The 22,792-nt window shown below is 42.6% G+C and overlaps 1 protein-coding gene across 2 annotated transcripts in view; it reads right to left on the reverse strand.

Moving 5' to 3' along the window:
• Positions 1-22,792, reverse strand: part of rpap1 (RNA polymerase II associated protein 1) — a 106,064-nt gene that overhangs the window by 15,858 nt on the left and 67,414 nt on the right. For both annotated transcript variants that reach the window (XM_041215157.1, XM_041215159.1), the window contains 7 exons: positions 22,034-22,213; positions 18,093-18,250; positions 17,011-17,193; positions 6,698-6,896; positions 5,067-5,176; positions 3,257-3,452; positions 23-169 (listed from right to left, as the gene is read on the reverse strand). In XM_041215157.1, coding sequence (XP_041071091.1) covers positions 23-169; positions 3,257-3,452; positions 5,067-5,176; positions 6,698-6,896; positions 17,011-17,193; positions 18,093-18,250; positions 22,034-22,213 — 1,173 coding nt within the window. The remainder of the gene's footprint in view (positions 1-22; positions 170-3,256; positions 3,453-5,066; positions 5,177-6,697; positions 6,897-17,010; positions 17,194-18,092; positions 18,251-22,033; positions 22,214-22,792) is intronic.

Genomic DNA, 22,792 nt, shown 5'->3' on the forward strand with positions numbered 1-22,792 from the left:
AGCAACAAGCAGGGCCACTTACTGTCTTGGACACGAGTTGAAGTACGAAGTGCTGAAAATGGAACTCGTGACGTAGCAACCAGGCAGACCGGTGGTTTATTGGTGGGGTCCCCTTGCAGCTGTGGACCAGGTAATCCCTCAGGCCTTTGCTGTACAAAATGGTGGAGCACTGCAAACAAAGTGTGTGAAGAAACAGGTCAATGGCAGGAAACATAGATCAGGACCGAGGGGAGGTGCCAGCTAATGGCTCACATCATAGGGAGAGGAGGCAGCCATTTAGCCCATGGAGGTTGCTCCATGATTTAATTAGATCATGGCCAATCTGTGTATTAATTCCATTTACCTGCCTTGACTCTGTAACTCTTATTACCCTTGCCTAAGAAAAAAAACTTCAAGCTCAGTTTTGAAATTTTCAATTGGCCTTCGCCCCTCATCACACCCCGAGTACTTTTTGGGAAAAAGAGTTCCAAATTTCCACTTTGTGAAGAAATGCGTCCTGAAATCACCCCTGAATGGCCTAGCTTTAATTCTGAGGTTACCCTGCCTCATTCTGTACACTCCCTTTAGAGTCTTTCTCTTTTCTCTATCAACTCCTTTAATCATCTTACACACCTCCATTAAATCACCCTTTAATCTTTTATAATCAAGGGAATACGAGCCCAGTCTATGTAGCCTGTGCTTATAATTGAACTCTTTTAGCCCAGGTATCATTCTGGTGAATCTGTACTGCACCCACTCCAAGGTCAATATATCTTTCCTGAACTGCAGTGCCCAGAACTGAACAAAGTACTCCAGATGGGGTCCAACTAGAACACGTCCAAAGCTTTAGTGCATCATTTCATGTAGACAGATGAGGGCATAACAAGCAAAGCATGAATTGCTGCATTTACCCAGAAGCTGCTTGTCTATTTGAGTGTAGGACAAAGAATATTAACTTTGTTCAGGGGAGGGACAGACAGTGAGAACAACAAACCAGTACCAATTATTCTATCAATCATGTGATTAGACAAGAGGGAGATCAATGAAGTGTCATCTCTTGTCTTGATTTAAGTGCAATCAGTAACATTCATTAATAACTACTGCTTACTGATGAAGCACGAGCTTGGCCTAAATAGCCAAGTGGTTATGGTACTGGGTTTGTAACCCCAAGATCGAAGAGTTCAAATCTCACAATGGCAAACTATGAAACAATGTAATTTCATCTGAAACAGATGGAAATGGGTTTGTACTTGAAAGAGTTACTGATGAAGCACTGTAAATTTATACATCCAGCTATTACAGAAAGCTAATCGATTGCTCAATTACACCACATTGAAGCACATGACGTGTGAGAAACCTGGCTGTAATGATGAATATCTCAGTGACTGGCCTAAGATGTACAATAGTCCACAACAGGTGGGCCCCGCAGACATGAAGCACCTTTTAACAAGGAGCTCCCCTTCCAGCTCAGCAGTTAAATGGCTGATGTGGCACTGCAGGAAAGCCCAGGCTCATGCCACGGTTATTGGTGATCAAAGTTGGGGCTCCTGTGATGTGTTACTAGCCTGTTGCTGCCTTAATGACCAATCTCCAAACTAAGTGACTAGGAAACACTCAGCTGCAGTTTGTGGTTGCCCGATAAGGAATGCTTGCTTGCTTCCCCGCAAACCACCTCTCTCTAAAATCCTTTCCTTGTGAAACAGCTTCCATTCACTCCCTATCACCACCGGCCAAACTGCCTTCGGATAGCTGAAGCAGCTCCCCGCTTGTCCCTCATAGTTATTTACACTTGGAGACTGGTAATCAGTGCAAAGGAACTGGAGCAAGGCTTGTCCTTGCAGGGATTACAGTATGAAGGGGAGCTGACTGAATTTTTCACTCCCTATTCTCCCAAATACAATGACTCATGCTGCTATTGAATTCTCGTGCTTTACACATTATTTATATTTGCATTGTGTTAATGGGTGTCAGCAAAACCATTCAGTTCCAGACAATGTCAACACCTATTGTGATTTTGTTCTCCCCAATATACATCCTAACAATAGGGCTGCAGTGGGGCCTGTACCTCAGATGACAGCGTTAAGGTTAGAGTCTCTAGACCAGGGAAACAGTGAGGCTTGAACAACACCAACAATTTGCATTTATATAACACCTTTAACATAGTAAAACATCTCAAAATACTTCACAGGAGTGTTATCAAACAAAATTTGACATTGAGCCACATCAGAAGGTATTAGGACAGGCGACCAAAAGTTTGCTGAAAGGGCTAAGTTTTAAGGAGTGTCTTAAAGGAGAACAGTGCAGTAGAGTCCAAGAGATTTAGGAACTAGGGATTTGGGCCTTGGCAGCTATGGACATGGACGCCTATGTCGGTAAGATAGAAATTAGAACAAAAACAGAAATATCTAGAAAAACTCAGCAGGTCTGGCAACATCGGTGGAGAAGAGCACAGTTGACGTTTCGTTGAAGGGTCATGAGGACTCAAAACGTCAACTGTGCTCTTCTCCACCGATGCTGCCAGACCTGCTGAGTTTTTCCAGGTATTTTTGTTTTGGATTTCCAGCATCCGCAGTTCTTTGCTTTTACCTTAGTTAGAAATTAGATATATGCAAGAGGCCAGAGTTAGAGAGGCACAGAGATCTGGGAGAGTTGCAGGACTGGAGGAGGTTACAGAGATAGGAAGAGATGAGGCTTTGGAGGGATTTGAACACAATGAACAAGTGGAAGAATTTACAGGTCTATAGGAAAAGGGCAGGGGAGTGAGATTATTCGGATAGTTCTTTCAAAGAAACGGTGCAGGCACGATGGGGCAAATGGCCACTTGCTGTGTTGTATCATTTTATGACTCTTGAGAATTTTAAAATCAAGGCATTGCTGAACCGGGAGCCCAATGTAGGTTAGCGAGCACAGAGGTGGTTGGTGAACAGGATTTGGTGCAAACTTCCAGCAGGGGTTGCTGGGTGGCATCAGGGATGGGCTTATTTCCCCCTCCCTAGCCGATGGACACCGACTGAGATCAGTGGGCTAAACATAGAGCCAGGATTAAAACTTGACCTTCCTAGAAGAATTAACAGACATGGGGCATAGTGTGGGGGAAGCACAAAGGGACCAATTTCTAAAATGGATGGGGTTGGGAAACAGAAGCTGTTTAAAAGACACACACACCCAAATACAAAAACAAATCCATCTCTTACTGTGCTCCATGACAGTCCTAAGAGAAACCCATCTGCTAGCTGATAAGACAGCCATGATTAATGCATGTACGAAAATGCCTTACCTTTTCTGCCAAGCCTTTGTGTACACTGCTGATGGTGTTCAGCAGATAAAGCAAAGCGGTCAGGAATGCAAAAGGAGATTTGGACCCCACTAGGCTGAGGGGTGGTTCTCCCCCTGCGAAGCCCAGCGATACCAGACTGTGGATGGTCTCAGGCCCGGGATAACAGGACCTTGGGTTGCACAGGACAGAGTGTGACCTGAGGAAAGATAACAGCAACTAGTCACACACTGATATTGTGCCAGCTATAGGTCAATAAATTGAGGGGAATGGGGCTGCAAGATCAGGTCAGATAGTGTCCTCCAACTCTCAATAACATCCTGATCACTTTCTGAGTGGATACTCCACTCGTGATATTGAACTGAGAGATGAGGGAGAGTATCTGCAGTGAGATATCTGAACGGGGTTAAATGAGTAGCCTGAGGGAGCAATCTCCTGGCCTAGATTAAGTAAACCAGGAGGATTACTCTTAAAGAAGTAGATGCTATCTGCCTTCTGGTCCAGCATTGTCCAACACACAAATACCAGGATTCTACGTGCAATGCTATGGAAGGGTTCTACAGCTAGATCTCCTGGTCCCCTTTCCAAATGACTGATGTCCTGTTGACCTGAGTCAATTCCTTGACAGATGGCTGCTCCTTCCTAGCAGGGATGCTACCCTTGCCACCACCAACTGTGCAGGAAGGGTTTTCCAAGACCACAAGATCCAGGGGTGAGGCCCGGGCAGTTTTCATTCTTAGAGAAAGAATGCTTTTACAGGGGAGAATGAAAGTAGAAGGTTGAGGGAAGTTCCGTTAATGTGTTTGCACATAAAATCAACAATGAGGAACACAAAGGTACTTGACTATTGCTGAAAAGGAGAAAAGAGACATGCTGTTGAAGCTTTTCATCTTACACTCATCAGGACAGATGCAAGAATGCAAAATTTCAAAGGAAGCAACAATTTATACTGCGTGAGAAAAGGGTGCTGATTGGTTGGCAAGTTAACTCAGATTGGTCGAGGCATTGCCATGAGAATGCACCAGAGAACAACTGTCCCCACACTTTGTTTAATTCAAAAAAGGCTCAATGCCTGGACATGTTCCTTTTGCCTTATCAGGGCAGAGGACAAGTCTCTGCATATGAATATATGTAGCTTCTAGCAAGCAAGCCAGGCTGACAGTTCAGGCATTTCACCTTTTTTGTAGAGTATAAATTGTTGCTCCCTTTGAAATTTGGCATTCTTGTGATCTGCCCTGATGAGTGCAAGATGAAAAGCTTCAACAGCATGTCTCTTTTTTTCAGCAATACAAAGATACCTGCTCCCCACAAAGGTAAAGTTCTTCAGTAACCTTTCATTAAAATCCAGGACCTGGCTTGTAATGGGATTTCTGAAGGCAGAACACACTTCTTCTGGGTTGCCCAGGACAATACTGCAAGGATATCATTTCATTCTTGGGCTGTAGTTGGGACATAACTAATCATGAATGCTATCCTTGGCTGTAGCAAATATAAGCTGTCCAGCTGAGCTAGTAAAACTCAGGGGTGGGTGAGAAAACCTACTAGTTACAGATTTATATGGAGGGGCTACATTCTGGAGTGCATGGTATCATGCAAATTTTGGGTTAGGCGGCAGCTCTATGACTAACTCATTTGTGAATTATGATACACCATCACCCCATCCCCAGCATGTGTTCAATGCTGTTGCTCCATCCTACAAACTTTAATCTTTGATCCATCTTTCACTCCTACTTCAACCCAGCTGAACATGAACAATTAGTCAGGCTGCATAAATGGTAGGGATTTCACAGTTCCAAAGGAAACAACAGCTTACCTGAGGTCCTCAAACATGTTCTCTAACGCTGGCAGGCTAAGGAATGGGATCAACATCTCTGAGCAAAACTGCTCCAATTCTTCCAAACACTCGACTGGCCGATAGGAAGGCTGTGGAAAATTAAAGAGAGAACAGTATCAGGAGGACATGGTGAAAACATAAACACGTATGTATGACTCAGACAAGGGGAAAATTACAGCATCTCACTATGTGTCTGACCGGTGTAAGGAGGCACCCAGAGCATCTCACCATGTGTAAGACTCAAACAAGGAGAAAGTCAGGCCATCTCATTCTATGTCAGAGAAACACAAGGCGACAGCCAGAGCACCTTAATGTTCATTTGGCTAGACAGTGGGGTCCAATTGAGCTATGAGATTGAATTACTCTGATCACCATATCTCTGAGAATATGCTCTATGAAAAAAAACACCTGCCCAAAGAAATTGGTGGGCAGGGGAGCAGCCTAGGGACAGAGACAAAATGGCAGGAGGCCAGAAAATACAGCAGTGACAAGATAGTGCAGTGTCCATGTTACAAGCAATACATTGAAATGTAGACTTCAAATTATCTGGAAGCAGCAGAATCCTGAAGTTGGTTCCTAATAAGACCATTTAGGTTAGAGGCAGAAGTGGGGCAATCTAAAACATGTGTAGGCAAGGGCACCACCAACTCTCATGACCAGGTGTGGAGAACTCAATCAGGTTGAAAGCACTCTCGTCTTTGGGTCAGGAGCTTATGGATTCAAGCCCCACATCAAAGAGTTGAGCAGATAATCCAGGCTGATTCTCCAATGGAAAACTGAGGAGAGGACTGCGCTGTTGAACACCGTTTTTCAGATAAGACGTTAAACCGAGTCCCCAGCTGCATCTCAAGTGGACATAAGGAACCCATAGCAACATTCGTAGAAGAGCAGAGGAATCTCCTCGGTGTCCTGGCCAATATTTATCCCATAGCCAATGCCTCCAAAAGGGGATGGGTCCATTTAACTGATTGCTATTTGTGGCACATTGTTGAATTGCGGATTGGTTGCATAAGAACAGAGGGTACACTTCAAATGTAATGTTAAGCATTTAGAGATATTCTGAGGTCATGAAAGACTTTATATAAATGCAAGTTCTTTCTAGGAGTAATTTTTTTTTCAAAATTTATTCTTGAGATGTAGGAAGGGGCAACAAATAATGCCCATCCTAGTTGCCCTGAGAAAGTGGTGGTGGGCCTTAGCAGTTTGATACATCTGAGGGGCTTAGTAGGTTGGGTGGAACTGGGATCATACATAAGCCAGACCGGATATGGGAGGCATTAAAAGACATTAGCGAACCAGTTGTCTTTTCTTCAGCAATCCCACCATTTACATATACAGCTCTTTACTTTCGACTTTTTTCAAAACTGAATTAAAGTTCTCCAAATGCTATAGAGACTCTGGATTCCTAGTCCTGAGGGAATCACTTTCCAAAAACATAACCTCTATCACAACCATACTGTACCAAACAAAAAAGTAACAGAAATAACGTGACAAGCATGATTGTGACAAGGAAAGGAAAAATGCAACAAGGAATAGTGTTACAGGAGTAAGTGTCATGCAACTGGAAGCAAATGCACACAGACAAGGCATGTAGGTAAAAAGTTCTGTACCTGTTGGATGAGTTTGCTATAGTATGTCCCCAGGTAAATGATATATGTTGCCGTCAGTTGTCTCACTTTATTCCAAGTCACTGGACATCTGATTTCCTTGAGGCACCTTTTGACACAGCCCTCCAGGAAGGGTTTGATACCTGCCACATGGCTCCAGTCCAATGGAGGAGGGGGAATATGTTCCATTTGGTCCCTGCTCCTGTGCGAAGCAAATAATGTAGTTATTGGCCAGTTGTTGCCTTTGGGATAAGTGTCACCAGCCCAAAACAAGAATGGACGGAGAAAGGGACCACATTAAAACAGAGAATACAATTGCTAAGGATTTCATGATTGAGCCAGCACAATGGTAGCACTCTTCCCTCTCAGCCAACAGGTTGCCTGTTCAAGTCCCACTCAGGGACATAGGAACATAATCCAATTGTAGTACTGAGGGATTGTTACACTGTCAGAGCTCCATCTTTCAAAAAAGACCTTAAACCAAGGCTGCGTCTGCCCTCTCAGGTGGGCATAAAACACCCATGGAATTATTTTGCAGAATGGTCCGGGGTTTCACCACTCACCACCCACTGTCCTGGCCAATATTTATCCCTCAACCAATGTCACTGAAAAATGGCCAGACGATCAATCTATTATCTTTTTGCTGTTTGTGGGACCTTGCTGTGTGTAAATTGGCTGCCACATTTCCTATATTGCAACAGTGACTACACTTCAAAATCAAAAATATTTGGCTATAAAACATGTTGGGACTACCTGAGATCATGAAAGGCACTATAGAAATCCAAGTCAATATTATTTATTTTATTAAGGAAGTGCTGCACTGTCTTTCAGATGACACTAAGTTAAATCAAGGCTTGTCTGCCATCTCAGACACATATAAAAAGATCCCACAGTGTTAACTGAAGAAGAGAAAAAGTCTTTATTTCTTCAACAGAGGAAACTAGATTTCTTTGAAATCAGGAAGCAGTTGTGCCAAGCAGCCTATGAAGGCCCCAGCTTTGACCTCCAATATGTGAACAAAATGATCTTACCCAGGGTGGGAGTTGGGAAGCTTCAGCTGGGTTCAAGACTCTTGGGGCTCTGTTTAGCAATGTCCACCAGAAAGACTTTAATGTGAGAGAATGAAAATGAGGACAGGATCAGACTATATGCGGCGTAAGCCCCCGTGGTACAATGGCCCGCCCAACACACACTGTTCAGGCTCACACAAGAACAGTGAGTTCTCAGGGTGGGGCAAATAGTATTTGTGGAACTGGATCCGGTAAGAAGTTAATGGCTTCAGAGGAAGATTGGGGATGGAATGAGGGGGTGAAAAAAGGGATAAAGGTTAAAATTTCTTGGGGGTATTTCGACATATTCTCTACACCTCGATAGAATGTTCTCTTTACTAAGTGAGAAATCAAAAATTTAATTTAATTCCACTGATTTCTTACTTTAATGAGCATCAAACTTTGAACAGAACTTTAGTGTGGTGCTATTTGAAATTTTAAACCCCAAATGTTGCTCCTGAGCATAGACTGGATGGAGTGCTGTATAGCCAATTCAAGGTTAGGAAATAGATACCTGATACCAACCTGCATGCTCGACCTCAAACAATAAGTGCCAATGCCAGGGAGCATGCCATCCTTAGAACACCTGCTCGCTGACACACTCAGCCCACCTTGCTTGAAGGAGCTAGCACCTGACACAATCCTGGTCAAAACATTGGCACCCAATGCCAGCTAGCTCAAACCATGCAAAGTAGCTGACAGCATCCAGTGCATTCCTGCCCAAAGTTGCTGGTAACTGCATCACCCACTGTTTAAGTCAGCTGGCACCCAGTGCTACCTTGGCCACACTATTTGAGGTGAAGGGTAACTTGGCTGTCCATCTTGTGCCTTGGAGCATGTGCCACTGTCCAGGCTACCCCATTTGACCAGATGGTACCTGCAACTCAAGTGCTCCACTCCCACGCAAGCAGGGTGATTAGAAAGAAGAAACTAGAGCTTATGGAATTATAGAATCACACAGCATGCAAAGAAGCCATTTGGTCCATCATGCTTGTACTGGTTCTTTGAAAGAGCTATCAAATTAGTCCCATTTGTATTGGCTGTGGCTCAGTTGGTAGCACACTCGCCTCTGAATCACAAGGTTCCTGGTTCAAGGCCCACTGCAGGACTTGAGGACAAAAATCAAAGCTGACAGTCCAGTGCAGTATTGAGGGAACACTGCACTGTTGGAGGTGCCATCTTTCAGGTGAGATGTTAAAACCAAAGTCCCATCTGCCCGCGTGGGTGGGTGTAAAAGATGGCACTATTTCAAAGAGTATGAGAGTTATCCCTGGGGTCTTGGCCAATATTTATCCCTCAATCAACAACTAGATTATCTAGTCATTATCACATTGCTGTTTGTGAGAGTTTGTTGAACACATATCGACTGTTGCTTTCTCCAAAGTCCAACAATGACTACACTTCAAAAAGTGCTTAATTGGTTATAAAGCACTTTGAGACATCTGGTGGTAGCAAAAAGCACTATATAAATGCGAGGTCTTTTTTTGCTTTTCACTCCCTTGCTCTCTACCCATAGCCCTGATTTTTTTTTTCCTTCTCAACTATTGATCCAATTCCAATTGAACGTCCTTATTGAACCTGCTTCCACCATCCTTTCAAGCAGTGCATTCCACATCATAGGAACTCACCACATAAAAATATTTCTCATCGCCTCTTTGGCTCTTTTGCCAATTTTCTTAAATCTGTGTCCACTGGCTGTCGATCCTCTTGCCAGTGATAAAAGTTTCTCCTTATGAACTGAGAATTTAAACAAACTTCATTTATCAAAACCCTTCACCTGCACAGCGTCTTTCACTTCAGGACTTCCCAAAGTACTTTAAAGCCAACGGATTACATTTAAACTCTAGTCATGTTGTAATGTAGGAAATGCGGCAGCCAATTTGCGTGTGGCAAGATCGCACAAATAGCATTGTGATAATGACCAGGTAATCTATTTTTTATTCAGTGAGGTTGGTTGAGGGATAAATAATGGCCAGGACACCAGAGAGAATGCCCCTGCTTTTCTTCGAAATAGCGCAAAGGGATTTTTTTTACATCCACCCGAAGGGGCAGACAGAGCTTTGGTTTAATGTCTCATCTGAAAGATAGCACCTCTGACAATGCAGCGATCCCTCAGTTCTGCACTGTAGTGTCAGCCTAGATTTGGTCTGTAGAATGGGACTCAAACCCATAACCTTGTGACTCGGAGGCAAGAGTGCTATTGCATAGAACTGCCTGTCTAAGTCTTTCAAAGGATTCTAAATTAAAGCAGACAGCATTTCATAACAACGAGCAGCAGTGTAACCTTGGAAACAGCCTGGTCACAAGCTCTGAGAATACACAAGGGAAATGTTGCAGCACCAATCACAAAGGCCTTGAAATAGGTTTCACTTGGAATCACTGCTGACCTAATGTGATTGACGAACGTGCTCTACACTGTAACCCTTAATCACATTACTAATGTTTCATGAGTACCTTTGGGTTTCCTTTATTTCATGACGCTTAAAATGCCGTGTACACCAAGGAGGTGTCAATCACTTTAATACTGACTGCGAGATCATCAGCTCTGATGGGAGGCATTCAAAATTAGGTAGCATTAACTCAAAAGTGTTCTGCTATGGGAAACAAAATCAGCCTTTGTTGCTGTATATATCAGTCACTTAGCAACAGTCATTGACCCCAACACAGCTGCCCCCTCCCCCCAACTCCACATGCTCACTATCAAGTTCTAGTCACCCTACATCAGTCAGCAATCCTACCACAGCCGCCTTGTGTCAGTTTAAGATCCGCTTCAATCATGAGCAGTGGCGCCAAGCTGTCCAGCAGTGTTACACTGTACAGCAGTATGATTAGGCATTAGGACAAATTTTTATGTGTTACAGCATATTCATATAGCACTGTTAATGCCTCAGGATGCTTCACCAGGAGAGGGAGATTCTGGCACAAGAAGGAACCCGGGGCAAAATTAGAGGTGGTGATGGAAAGCAGTGTTAATGTGATAAGCTTTCAGGAATTATATAGAATTTACAGCACTGAAACAGACCATTCAATCCAACTTTATCCACCATACAAGCCTCCTCCCACCCTCCTTTATCTAACCCTGTCAGCATATCCTTCTGTTCCTTTCTCTTTTATCTACTTATCCAGAATCATAGAATAATACAGCATTGAAGGAGTCCATTTGGCCCATTGAGTCTAGGCCAGCTCTTTCAAAGAATAATCCAGTTCTCCCACTCCACCTGCTCTTTTTCTTCTTCAAGTATTTACCCTCTTGAAGGTTACTATTGAATCTGTATCCTCCACCGCATCAGGCAGTGCATTTCAAATCCTAACCATCCATTGTATAAAAGAGATTTTCCCTCATGCCACCTCTGGTTCTTTTGCCAATCACCTTAAATCTGTGGCTTCTCATTATCAAACCCTCAGCCATTAGAAACAGTTTCTCTTTTTATTTATTCATTCATGGGACGTGGGAGTCACTGGCTCGGCCAGCATTTATTGCCCATCCTCTAACTGTTCTTGAGAAGGCAGTAGTGAGCTTCCTCCTTGAACCGCTGCAGTCCACGTGGTGTAGGTACACCCACAGTGCTGTTAGGGAGGGAGTTCCAGGATTTTGACCAGTCAGGGTGGTGATTGCCTTGCCCTTCTAGATGGTAGCAGTCATGGGTTTGGAAGGTGCTGTCGAAGGTGACTTGGTGAGTTCCTGTAGTACAACTTGTAGATGGTACACACTGCTGCCACTGTGCGTTAGTGGTGAAGAGAGTGAATGTTTGTGGATGGAGTGCCAATCAAGCGGGCTGCTTTATCCTTGGTGGTGTCAAGCTTCTTGAGTGTTGTTGGAGCTACACTCATCCAGGCAAGTGGAGAGTATTCCATCACACTCCTGACTTGTGCCTTGTAGATGGTGGACAGGCCTTGGGGAGTCAGGAGATGATTTACTTGCCGCAGGATTCCGAGCCTCTGACCTGCTCTTGTAACCACATATTTATATGACTAGTCCAGTTCAATTTCTGGTCAATGGTAACCCCCAGGGTGTTGACAGTGGGGGATTCAGCGATGGTAATGCCACTGAATGTCAAAGGGTGATGGTTAAATTTTCTCTAGTTGGAGATGGTCATTCCCTGGCACTTGTGTGGCAGGAATGTTACTTCCCACTTGTCAGCCCAAGCTGGATATTGTCCAGGTCTTAGTGCACTTAGACATGGACTGCTTCAGTGTCTAGGGAGTCACAGATGGTGCTGAACATTGTTCAATCAACAGCAAACATTGCACTTCTGATCTTAAGATACAAGGAATGGAAGAATGAAGCAGCTGAAGATGGCTAGGCTTAGGACACTACCCTGAGGGACTCCTGCAGTCATTTCCCAGAACTGAGATGATTGACCTCCAACAGCCATAACCATCTTCCTTTGTGCTAGGTATGACTCCAAACAACGGAGAGTTTTCTCCCTGATTCCCATTAACTCCAGTTTTGCCAGGGCTCTCTGATGGCACACTCGGTCAAATGCTGCCTTGATGTCAAGGCCAGTCCCTCTCACCTCTAAGTTCAGCTATTTTGTCCATGTTTAAACCAAGGCTGTAAGGTCAGGAGCTGAGTGGTGTTGGTGAAGCCCAAGCTGAGAGTCAGTGAGAATCAATGCCGCCTGATAACACTGTTGATGACCCCTTCCATCACTTACTGATGATCGAAATTAGACTGGTGGGCATCAGTTGGCCAGGTTGGATTCGTCCTTGAGGATTCGTGCGTGAGGAGGATATACCTAGGCAATTTTCCACATAGCCGGATAGATGCCAGTGTTGTAGCTGTACTGGAACAGCTTGGCTAGGGGCATGGCAAGTTCTGGAGCCGGAATATTGCTGGAATATTGTCAGGGCCCATAGCCTTTGCAGTATCCAGTGTCTTCAGCCTTTTCTTGATATCACTTGGAGTGAATCGAATTGGCTGAAGACTGGCATCGGAGGAAGCCAAGATGGACTCCTGGTTGAAGATTGTTGCAAATGCTTCAGCCTTATATTTTGCACTGCTGTGCTGGGCTCCCCCCTCACTGAGGTTGGGGATACTTGTGGAGCCTCCTCCCCCACTGAGTTGTTTAATTGTCCACTGCCATTCACAGCTGGATATGGCAGGACTGCAGAGCTTTATTAACTTTATTCTTCTTATTAACTACCTAAACCCTTCATGATTTTGATTACATTTAAATCTCTTCCTAGCCAAAAAGAGATCAACCCCAACTTCTCTAATCTACCTCTATAATTACAGTCCCTCACCCCTGGCACCATTCTGGCAAATCTCTTCTGTAACATCACCCAAGCTTTCACATCCTTCCTGAAGTGTGGAGCCCAGCGTTGGACACAATGCTCCAGCTGGAACTAAGCCCATGTTTTAATTATAGGGTTAACATAACTTGCTGATTTTTCCACTCTCTGCTTTTCTTTATAAAACCCCCAGAATCCCATGTGCTTTATTAATAGCTTTGTCCTACCACCTTCACAGATTTATGCACAAACCACACCAGGTCTCTCTCTTCTTGCACCATCTTTAAAATTGCACCACTTAGCTTGCACTGTCTCTCATTTTTCCTATCAAAATGTATCACTTTACACTTTTCTGCACTGAATTTCATCTGCCATGTGTCCATCCATTCCACCAGCCTGGCTATGTCCCCTGGAAATTTATTACTACCTTCCCCTGTTTACTACATCTCCAGGTTCCATGCCATCTGCAAATTTCAAAACTGTGCCCTGTACCCACAAATCCAGGTCATTACTGTATATCAAACCAGCAGCGTTCTTAGTACCGAACTTTGGGGAACTCCACTATATACCAGTGCTTGCTTCCAATACAAAAAGCAGCCATTCACCACAACTCTGTTTTCTATCTCTTAGTCAATTTTGTATCCATTCTTCTGCTGCCACTTTTATCCCATGGGCTTCAATTTGCAAACCAGCCTAATAGTTGTTACTTTATTAAAGACCTTTTGAAAGTGATATTGATAGCATCAACAGCACTGCCCTTATCTACTCTCTCTGTTATGCGATCAAGAAACTCAATCAGGTCAATCAATCACATTTTCCCCTTGACAAATCCAAGCTGGGTCTCCTTCATTAGTCCATGCTTGTCCAAGTGGCTGTTACTTTTTACGTAGAATACAGTGCAGAGGAAAAGGTCACTTGCCCAACCAATTCATTTTATTTTCTCCAGGATGGTTGTTTCTAAAAGCTCTAAAAGCTTTTAATTGCCAGGTTTATCCTCCTCTCCTTTCCTGAATAAAAGTATGAAAGTTTGCAATCTTCCTTTAGTATCATTAGCATCACCCCTGTAGGTGAGGATTAGAACATTGAGGCCAACACCTCTGCAATTTTTAACTTTACTTCCCTCTGCATCTACGATACATCCCATTCAGACCAGTTGACTTATCTATGTTAAGTGCTTCCAGCCTTTCTAACGCCATCTCTATTTTTATCTCGGCACCCTCCTCATTTAATATAGCTTTGACAAACTCCTCTTCCTTGGTAAACACCAATTCAGAGTACTCATTTAGTATCTTAGCCACAACTTCTGCCTTCAATAGAACTCCATTTTCTTCCCTAATTAGCCCCACCACTCCTCTGAACAAGCCTGGGGGAAACCTTTAGATTCCCCTTTATGTTAGCCACCAATCTATTTTCGGCACTATCTCTCTGGTCCTCTTATTTCCTTTTTCATTTGCCCTCTGTATTTTTTTATATTTAGCCTGATTCTCCATTGTATCATCAAGCTGTCATTTGTCTCACACCCCCCTTTTCTGCTTCATCTTATTCTCTAACTCCTTCATCATCCAGGAAGCTCTGGCTTTGGTTCCTTATGGAATGTACTTAGACTGTAACCAAACCATTTCCTCTTTAAAGGCTGCCCATTGCTTCATTTCATTAGCCCTCCCTTCAGTTAAATATTTTTATTCTAGTTTTCCTTTATATAAACTATGCTATTTGTTTCAACTACTCCTTGAGGTAGCATAATCTACACAATCATTCTCTGGGTCAAGAAATAGCTCCTGAATTGTTCATTGGATTTATTAGTGACTATCGTATGATTATGGGGCGTGATTTTGGTCCATCCCAGAATTGTAAACATCTTCTCCACCTTTACCCTGTTGAACCCTTTCATAAGTTTGAAGGTGGGGTATAGGAAGAGATGAGTTCATTGGTTGATTCATTGATTTGAATTAAGCACGAGGACTGTGTGCACTGGCTCGAGATAGCAGATAACAGCAGTGATTTCAGAAGGCGTGAAATCACCAGCTCACCAATGAAGCTGCCCCACAGAGGCGTAAGTCTAGGTTGTCCACAGTCAAAGTCTTAATTTTTAATGTGCTGGAAGGCATTGTAAGGAACAGTCTTGGATTGGCTGTCCAAACATTTCCTAATGCATTGCAGTGGTCCTTTTTGCAAGAGACAGTCTTACTGTTAGGCTCACTTTGTGACCCAGTATGCTCTACTCAGCACTGAATTAGGAGCATAGAAACAGAAATAGATCACATCGCCCCTTGAATTAATAATCTCATTCGATTAGATCCTGGCTGATCTGTAACTTAAATGCACTTACCCACCTTATTTCATAATATTTAATGTCCCTCCCTATTAAAAATTGATCAATTTCACTTTTGAAATCTTCAGTTGGCTTCCCCCCACAGCCTGAACAGCTTTTTGGGGACAGAGTTCTAGATTTCTGTTACCTTTTAAGTGAAGGAATATTTTCTCATACACCCTTGAATGGCCTGGCTCTAACTTTAAGATTGTGTCTCCATATTCTGGGCTCTCACCACCGGAAGAAATAGTTTCTATCTACCCTATCAATTCTTCTAATCATCTTAAACACCTCAATTAAGTTACCTTTTTTATTCAACACAATACAATCCTGGCCAATGCTCATAATTTACCCTTTCAGCCTTATAACATTCTGGTGGACCTCTCTAAGGCCAATTGATCCTTCCTGAGATGCAGTGCCCAGAACTGAACACAGTGCTCCCAGATGGGGTCCATCCAGAGGTCTGTGCAGCTGTATTTTATTCCAGCCCTCTTAAGATAAAGGTTAACATTGCATTAGTCTTTTTAATCCAATCTATTAGCTTTTAATGATTTCTGCACATGAACTGCTAAATCCCTCTCTTCTCTTCCGCAGTTACTAGGTTCTCATCATTTAGAAAATATAATTTTCTTCAGTCCAAAGTGAATGACTTCATGCTTGCCAACACTAAACTCCATCTGCCACAGTTCTGGCACTTTACCCATCAATGTCTCTTTGCAACTTCCTAACTTGGGTGTTACCAGCAAATTTGGATTGTATGGTTCTCTAGTTTTGCATCCAAGTCGTTTATACATCACTTAGATGAATTATGGGTGACAAATGAGACATGGTTGCATTGCCACAAGTATGTCTCAAGAAGGGATGTCAAAAGCTACTGTACTTATACTGAAAGTATAAAGGGAATTTTTTTCTGACCTGATTCATAGTGATTCTTAGAGAAGATGAACTTCAGTCTTACTACTGCCCTTTGGGACCGCACTGTTTAGGGATGAAGGGCACTTTGACCTCTTATTCTGCTTCAATTTTGCCAATGAAGATTAAGCTTTTAGGTGTCCCCGTTGCTCAGAGGGACTCATCATCCAGATAAAATATTCAATCATGGCCCCATATGCCCTCTCAGGAGAACGCATATGAATCCCATGACGCTGTTTAAAGATCGGGGGAATTCTCCCTAGTGGCCTGGCCAATATTTGCCCCTCAGTTAACATCACTGAAACGTTATCTCTCAGTTGTTTATGAGATCTTGCTGTGTACTTCATTGGCTGCAAAGTACTTTGGGGCATCTTGAGGATGTGAAAGGCTCTAAATGACTGCAGGTCTTTTCTGAAGCACTTAGGGGTGCAACAGAAGAGCTCATGTGGGAGCATACCAACCTGAGAGGTAGGTTAGTTGCCAGATGTGGAAGCAGACCCTTGAAGTAAGGGCCCCAAGTTGGAGTTTGCACTAAAGCTTGTACTCCATATAGGGCTAACACAAATTCTAACTGCGTGGGTTTCTCAGTAGATTGAATTGGTGACTTTTAAACAGAGGATGAGATTCCACAGGAGTCACAGAAGTATATCTGACCAAAGTAAAACAGGCCACTGATGGTCAAGTGGGGTTGCACAATATTCCAGGCTCAGACGTGTGAAGGGTTTGATCTGGGAGCTTGGTGCTGGAAGAATGCTCAGAGAAAATGGCATATGACCCAGAAGAGACAGTTGGGACATTCAAAAAGGTACCTGGAGGTGAACTGGGCCTGTAGTTCAGCAGCACAGCCTGCACTGTTAGTGATATTGATCAGGAGGCAAACCAACACCTCGGCTCTCTGCATGTAAAAACTGTACAATAGATCATCCTTCTTTGGCTGAGAGATAAGGCTCGGAAGTGTCTGAAGCATCTTCATCAGTGCAGGATAGAAATCTCTGGAAGACAAACAGAAATGAGCCACACGGTGAGGGAATAGTTGCTCTCCCTTCAAATCAGCAAAGAGATTTTTCAGTGCTGAAGCTATTTGCAGGCAATTTAAACTACATTTCTCTTGATTCCTCCTCAGGGCCATCCCATACACAATACATTTCTTGCAGTTCTCAGAACTTGTAGCCTTTAGATCACTCACGCAACCCTGTTCCCATACTAAAGAAAATATATACCCATTCACTCTATGTCAGCTGGACTTCAGTGGGAGTACACTTGTCTGTGAATCAGAAGGTTCAAATTCCATTTCAGAGATTTTAATTCAAAAACGAAGAGGAGAAAGGGAGCTCTCCCCAGTCATGGCCAACAGTTATCCCTCAACCAATATCACTAAAAAAGATTGTTTGATCATTACCACATTGCATTTTGCAGGACCTTGCTGTGCACAAATATACTTCAAATGTACTTAAAGCATTTTGGGATATCTCAATGGCCGCAAAAGATGCAAACATATGGATTTGACAGGCTAGAAAATAAACAATTGGTCCATTAAGCTTCGAGCAGAATCACTAGACCCTTTTCCCCTTCTCTTCCCACTTCATCACCCTCCACTCTGGTAGTATGTAATCCCCAGGGCCAAAAACATTGGAAAATTACCTATCTCCCACTCCCCAAATTGTACCCTGCAAAAATGTAGGCCAATCCCCAGAACATACTCACACCTACACCTCAAATCAAGTGTCCCTGACTTCACCAAACTTCCTCCTTCACTATACCCATCCAGTCTTTCAGCATATGCAAACCTCCCATACATATTTCCACCACAGCCCCCTAACCCATGCACATTCAGCACATGCCAGATAAATATTCCAATCCTACCCCCGTCTCCTTTTTGCCTCTCACTCACTTGTACAGGTCACATGTTTGTCCATAATTGGCCGCAACAGCCCATAACCGCAAGGTCTCAATGCTCAACACAAAGGCCTCCTGCTGCTCCAAAAGCAGATCGCTAGGGTCCTCCGATATGAACCTCCCGATTCGTGCCTTCATATTGTATTTGTTTAACTGTATAAAAAATTATGCAACAGCAAAAAACATTTGTGTTATTAAGTAGTCTACTCATTCATAGACCAATAGATAGAGTCCAACGTGCCCAGATGTAAGTGTGTGCCATGTACAGCTATAAACTGCTCATTACAAAGAGCTACTTCTCTCAATGGATCTTTTTTCAGTGATATTTAATGCCAATTGTGGGGGTGTAATCTCTGTGTTAACTCAAGTGAGAAATATCAATGCTGGGAAAAAGAGTACTTTTCCACTGAAGGCACCCAATGTCATTATAGAACACTCCCAGGGCAAGTATAACACAGATTAGCTAAAGCCTGTTGCTCATTCCACACTGCCCCATCAAGTATTCCCAGACCTAACCTGTACAGGTTAAATGCAAAGTAAAATTCCCTTTACATTTAGCCATTTGGTAGCACAGAACTTGAGTATCGCTGAAAAAAAGACACATTTTTTTGTTGAAGCTTTTCGTCTTGGACTCATCAGGACAATGTCAGGAGAAACAAAAAAATTATACTGTATGAGAAGAGTGCGCTGATTAGTTGGCAAGTGAACTCTGATTGGCAGAGGCATTGCCATGGAGAATGCACCAGTTGATGGTGACTGACAGTTAATTGCCAAGCATTGTTTGAAATTTAACCAGAGAGGTTGAATCTAACTGGTCAAGACATTGCCCTGGGGAATGAACCAGCGAATGGGCTGACACTTATTTTGTTTAGCTGAAATAGGCACAATGTGTGTACATGTTCTTTCTGACTGCAAAGAACAGGACCCTATGTATTAATATATGTAGCTTCCAGTACATACAAATGCGCCACACTGCAAGACTGATTGACATCAGTATATTCTTCTGAATTGTCCTGATGAACATAAGAAAAAAAGCTTCAACAAAGAAAGTGTCTCTTTTCAGCGATCCCTCTACTTTATTCCTCAAATATACCCAAATCCTGTGCAACACCAATAATATATGGAGTTATTTTCTCTCTTCTCTGTCCTATGTGCCTTAGCCTTAAACCTTAGCTGAGCATGACCTACTGTGATCTGCTAGTAGTCTTTTTAAGCAATGCTGCCAATTTAGTGCTGAATTATGAACAGTTCTGTAGATTTCAGCCCACAAATGGTATCAAAATGTTAAAAGCCCCTCATGTTAAGGTCTTTAGGCGAAAAAAATAGAAGAGAAACAATAAAATCAAATTTAATCTTACAAGTCTAGAGTGAAGCAAAAATTGTATGACCAGAGATGGCTAGGCCAAATAACAAAAGGTAGATTCCTGATTAGGAATTGGTTAAAATAAAAGCACTTTGATCTAGTTGTGAACCGAGCTGAATATGATAGGATTTCTAGCAGCAGTTGGGTAATAGGTTTAGACAACGTGTGCTGAACTTCCAGAGTGTCTTTGTTATTATGCTTTCATCTTGTGTACCTGAGCAACCTGTTCCTTGGTCAATAACAACTTGTATTTATATAGCACTATTGATGTAATAGAAGGTACATGATTAACCATCGTCTCCAGTCAAGGCCCCAATCAACACAGGCAACTGTGGGACAAAGAATCATTGGAATTTAAATGCAATAAATTTTAGGAAGACAGCAAGATTGAGGGTAAGAATTCCCATGATCTTGAGGTCTAGGAAAGGAATCATTAATTTACCAGCAACTGTGTTACAACAAGTTGTATTTATAGAGCACCTTTAACATAATAAAGCATCCCAAGGCGCTTCACGGGAATGCTATGAAGCAAAATTTGACAACGAGCCACTTAAAGTTATGTAAGGGCAGGTGACCAAAATCTTGGTCAAAGAGATCAGTTTTAAGGAGTGTCTTAAGGGAGAAAGAGAGGCAGAGAGGCGTAAAGGTTTAGGGAGTGAATTCCATAAAACTATAGGTATGTCTCACTAGGTCTTGGTAAATTACCAGATCCTATGATAGGGGATGAAATTACAAAACATATGAAGAGAAATGAGCTGATGAGGACCAGGCACACTGGATTGCAAAAAGGACAGGTTATGTTTGATTAATTTTTTTTCAGAAACATGGAGAAGTAGAGGAAATTAAGTAGATGTGATTAATATAGCATTTTAAAGAATACTGTAATTAAGGGGGATGTCATCATGTTAATATAGCGCTGATCAAATAGCAAAAAAAAACAGAATAGGGGTAAAAGGAAGGTTCTTCAGTTAGAAAGGTTGAGTGGTACTCCACATGGGTTTTTGCTGGGGCCACTCTTATATCCAATATAAATAAAGGAACTGTATTTAGGAATTGAAATACAGTTTGACATTTGTCCATGATTCTGAGTTGGCCAAGTATGGCAAACAGTGAGGAGAATTGTGAAAGACAATAAGAGTATGTAGATGGATAAGAGGTGGGAGATGCAGGTTATCATAAGGAAATGTGAACTACTAGATCAGAGGAAAAGAAAGTGAACTTTAAGTGGTATGGCCTTTAAATGGAAAAGACAGATGGATAAATGGACATACAAGTCAACAAATGTAGTGAGTTTAACTATGATAGACCATAAAAAGGCAAATAAAACCTTGGTTTTGCATCCTAAAGCATAGATTGCAAAATAAGCTGGAGGATTATACAGAGTTTTGGGCACCCTCTTAAAGGAGTAATATAAGAGGGCAGGATGATGTACCATTTATGCAACTAAGATATTACTAAGGGTTATAATTATAAAGAGAGACTTTAGAAATTAAGGTTTTTTCCACTGGAACGGAGATGGCTGAAGAGTGACTTGGTAGAGGTTTTCTAAATCTTGAAGGATTATAAGGTGATAAAAATGCAAACAAAGTACAGGATTCATTGCTAGAGGGGCAGTATTGAAATGCAGAGATGTTAAACTTGGTTAGACTACATCGTGAACAATTCTGGTCGCTGTATTTAAAAAAAGGTATCAAGGTACTGAAGAAGGTACAAGGATGATACTAGAATTAAGAAGTAATATCTATCAGGAAAAATTGTACAGGCTTTAGCTCTTTGCTCTGGAAAAGACAAGGCTAAGGGATGACCTAATAAAGGTCTTTAATATTATCGGAGTGTTTGATAGAGTAAACACAGAGAAGATGTTTCCACTTGTGGGGAAGACAAAAACGAGGAGTTATATATATGAGATAGTCACGATTAAATCCAATTGGGAGTTCAGGAGAAACTTCTTTACCCAGAGTAGTTAGAATGTGGAACTCGCTACCACAAGGGGTGGTTGGGGTAAATAGCATAGAGACATTTAAGGGAAAGTTGGATAAGAACCTAAGGGAGAAAGAAACAGAAGGTCATGCTCCCCGGATTAGATGGAGAGAGGTGGGAGCAGGCTCGTCTGGAGAATAAACACTGCCAAAGACTAATTGGACCAAATGGTCTGCACATTCAATGTAATTCAACATAATGATAAGGTAAATACTGACAGATTGGCCAAAGAAATAACGTTAGAGGGGAAAAATTTACCATCAGAGGATCAAAAGGAAGGTTGGAATTTTTCCCCCCACACAGAGGGTAGTTATAATGAGGAATTTGCTGTCATAAATTCTAATTGAAGCAACGTTCCTCAGTTCCTCTGAAAGAGAGAGTTAGATCATTGCTTGAGAATGAAGAATATTGAGAGGTATGGAGAGCAAGCAAGAACACAAAGGTTAGACCATGTGGAGAAAAACACCAACACAGACACACAAAGTCGGCCCCAAAAAATAGCAACCAGCTTAAAGGGATATCACACGAAGAGTCCCTTCATTTGTCGTCAAGTGTGGCAGATGAAGAATGAGTTAAGCTAAGATGACCCTCACCAGAATAGCTGACATATTCCTTCCAGCAGATGCCAGGATACGGATCAGTTTCATGGCAGCTGCAATTGGCACACCATAGGTACTGGTCATCGGCTCGCCCGTTCCCAGTGTCTGGATCTTCCAGGTAGACGGCAGGAACTCTGAAACGATAGTCTCTAGCAGCCTCGGGCACCCCAGAATCTGGGTGAGCAAGAAAGACAGAGATCACAAGATTGAAAAGACATTCTTTACGCAATGGCTTATGATAATCTAGAATGTATTGCCTGAAAAGGTCAGGGAAACAGATTCAATAGTTGCTTTCAAGATATATATCTAAAAAGGATTTGCAGGGCTATGGGGAAAGAGCAGGAGATGTGATGAAGTGAAAAAGCTCTTTCAATGAGCCGGCACAGGAATGATGGGTGCAATTTACCACCTACTGTGCTGTAAGATGGGGAGGGCTGTATAAGAACCAATACATTAAATCCAGAACAGAACACTCTAAACAGTTCTGAGATTTCTCTCCCCTCGTGCTCCCCCACGTACTTGATTCTCAACTGACCACTTTGTCTGCTTCCTGGGCTTCCAACTCATTCCTTTCCCTTCAACCCACAGTGTCTATCGAGCATCCTCTGTGTGCGTTATCGCAAAACCCAAAACTTCCTCCCCATCATCACCCCATTTTCTCTCCTATTCCCTCTCTTCACTACACACAGCATTTATATGTAACTCCAGCCTAAATTCCAGACTTGCCTCAGTGGTAAATAAGATCATGAGAAA

The sequence above is a fragment of the Carcharodon carcharias genome, chromosome 20 (assembly GCF_017639515.1).
Source record: "Carcharodon carcharias isolate sCarCar2 chromosome 20, sCarCar2.pri, whole genome shotgun sequence".
Classification (NCBI taxonomy): domain Eukaryota; kingdom Metazoa; phylum Chordata; class Chondrichthyes; order Lamniformes; family Lamnidae; genus Carcharodon; species Carcharodon carcharias.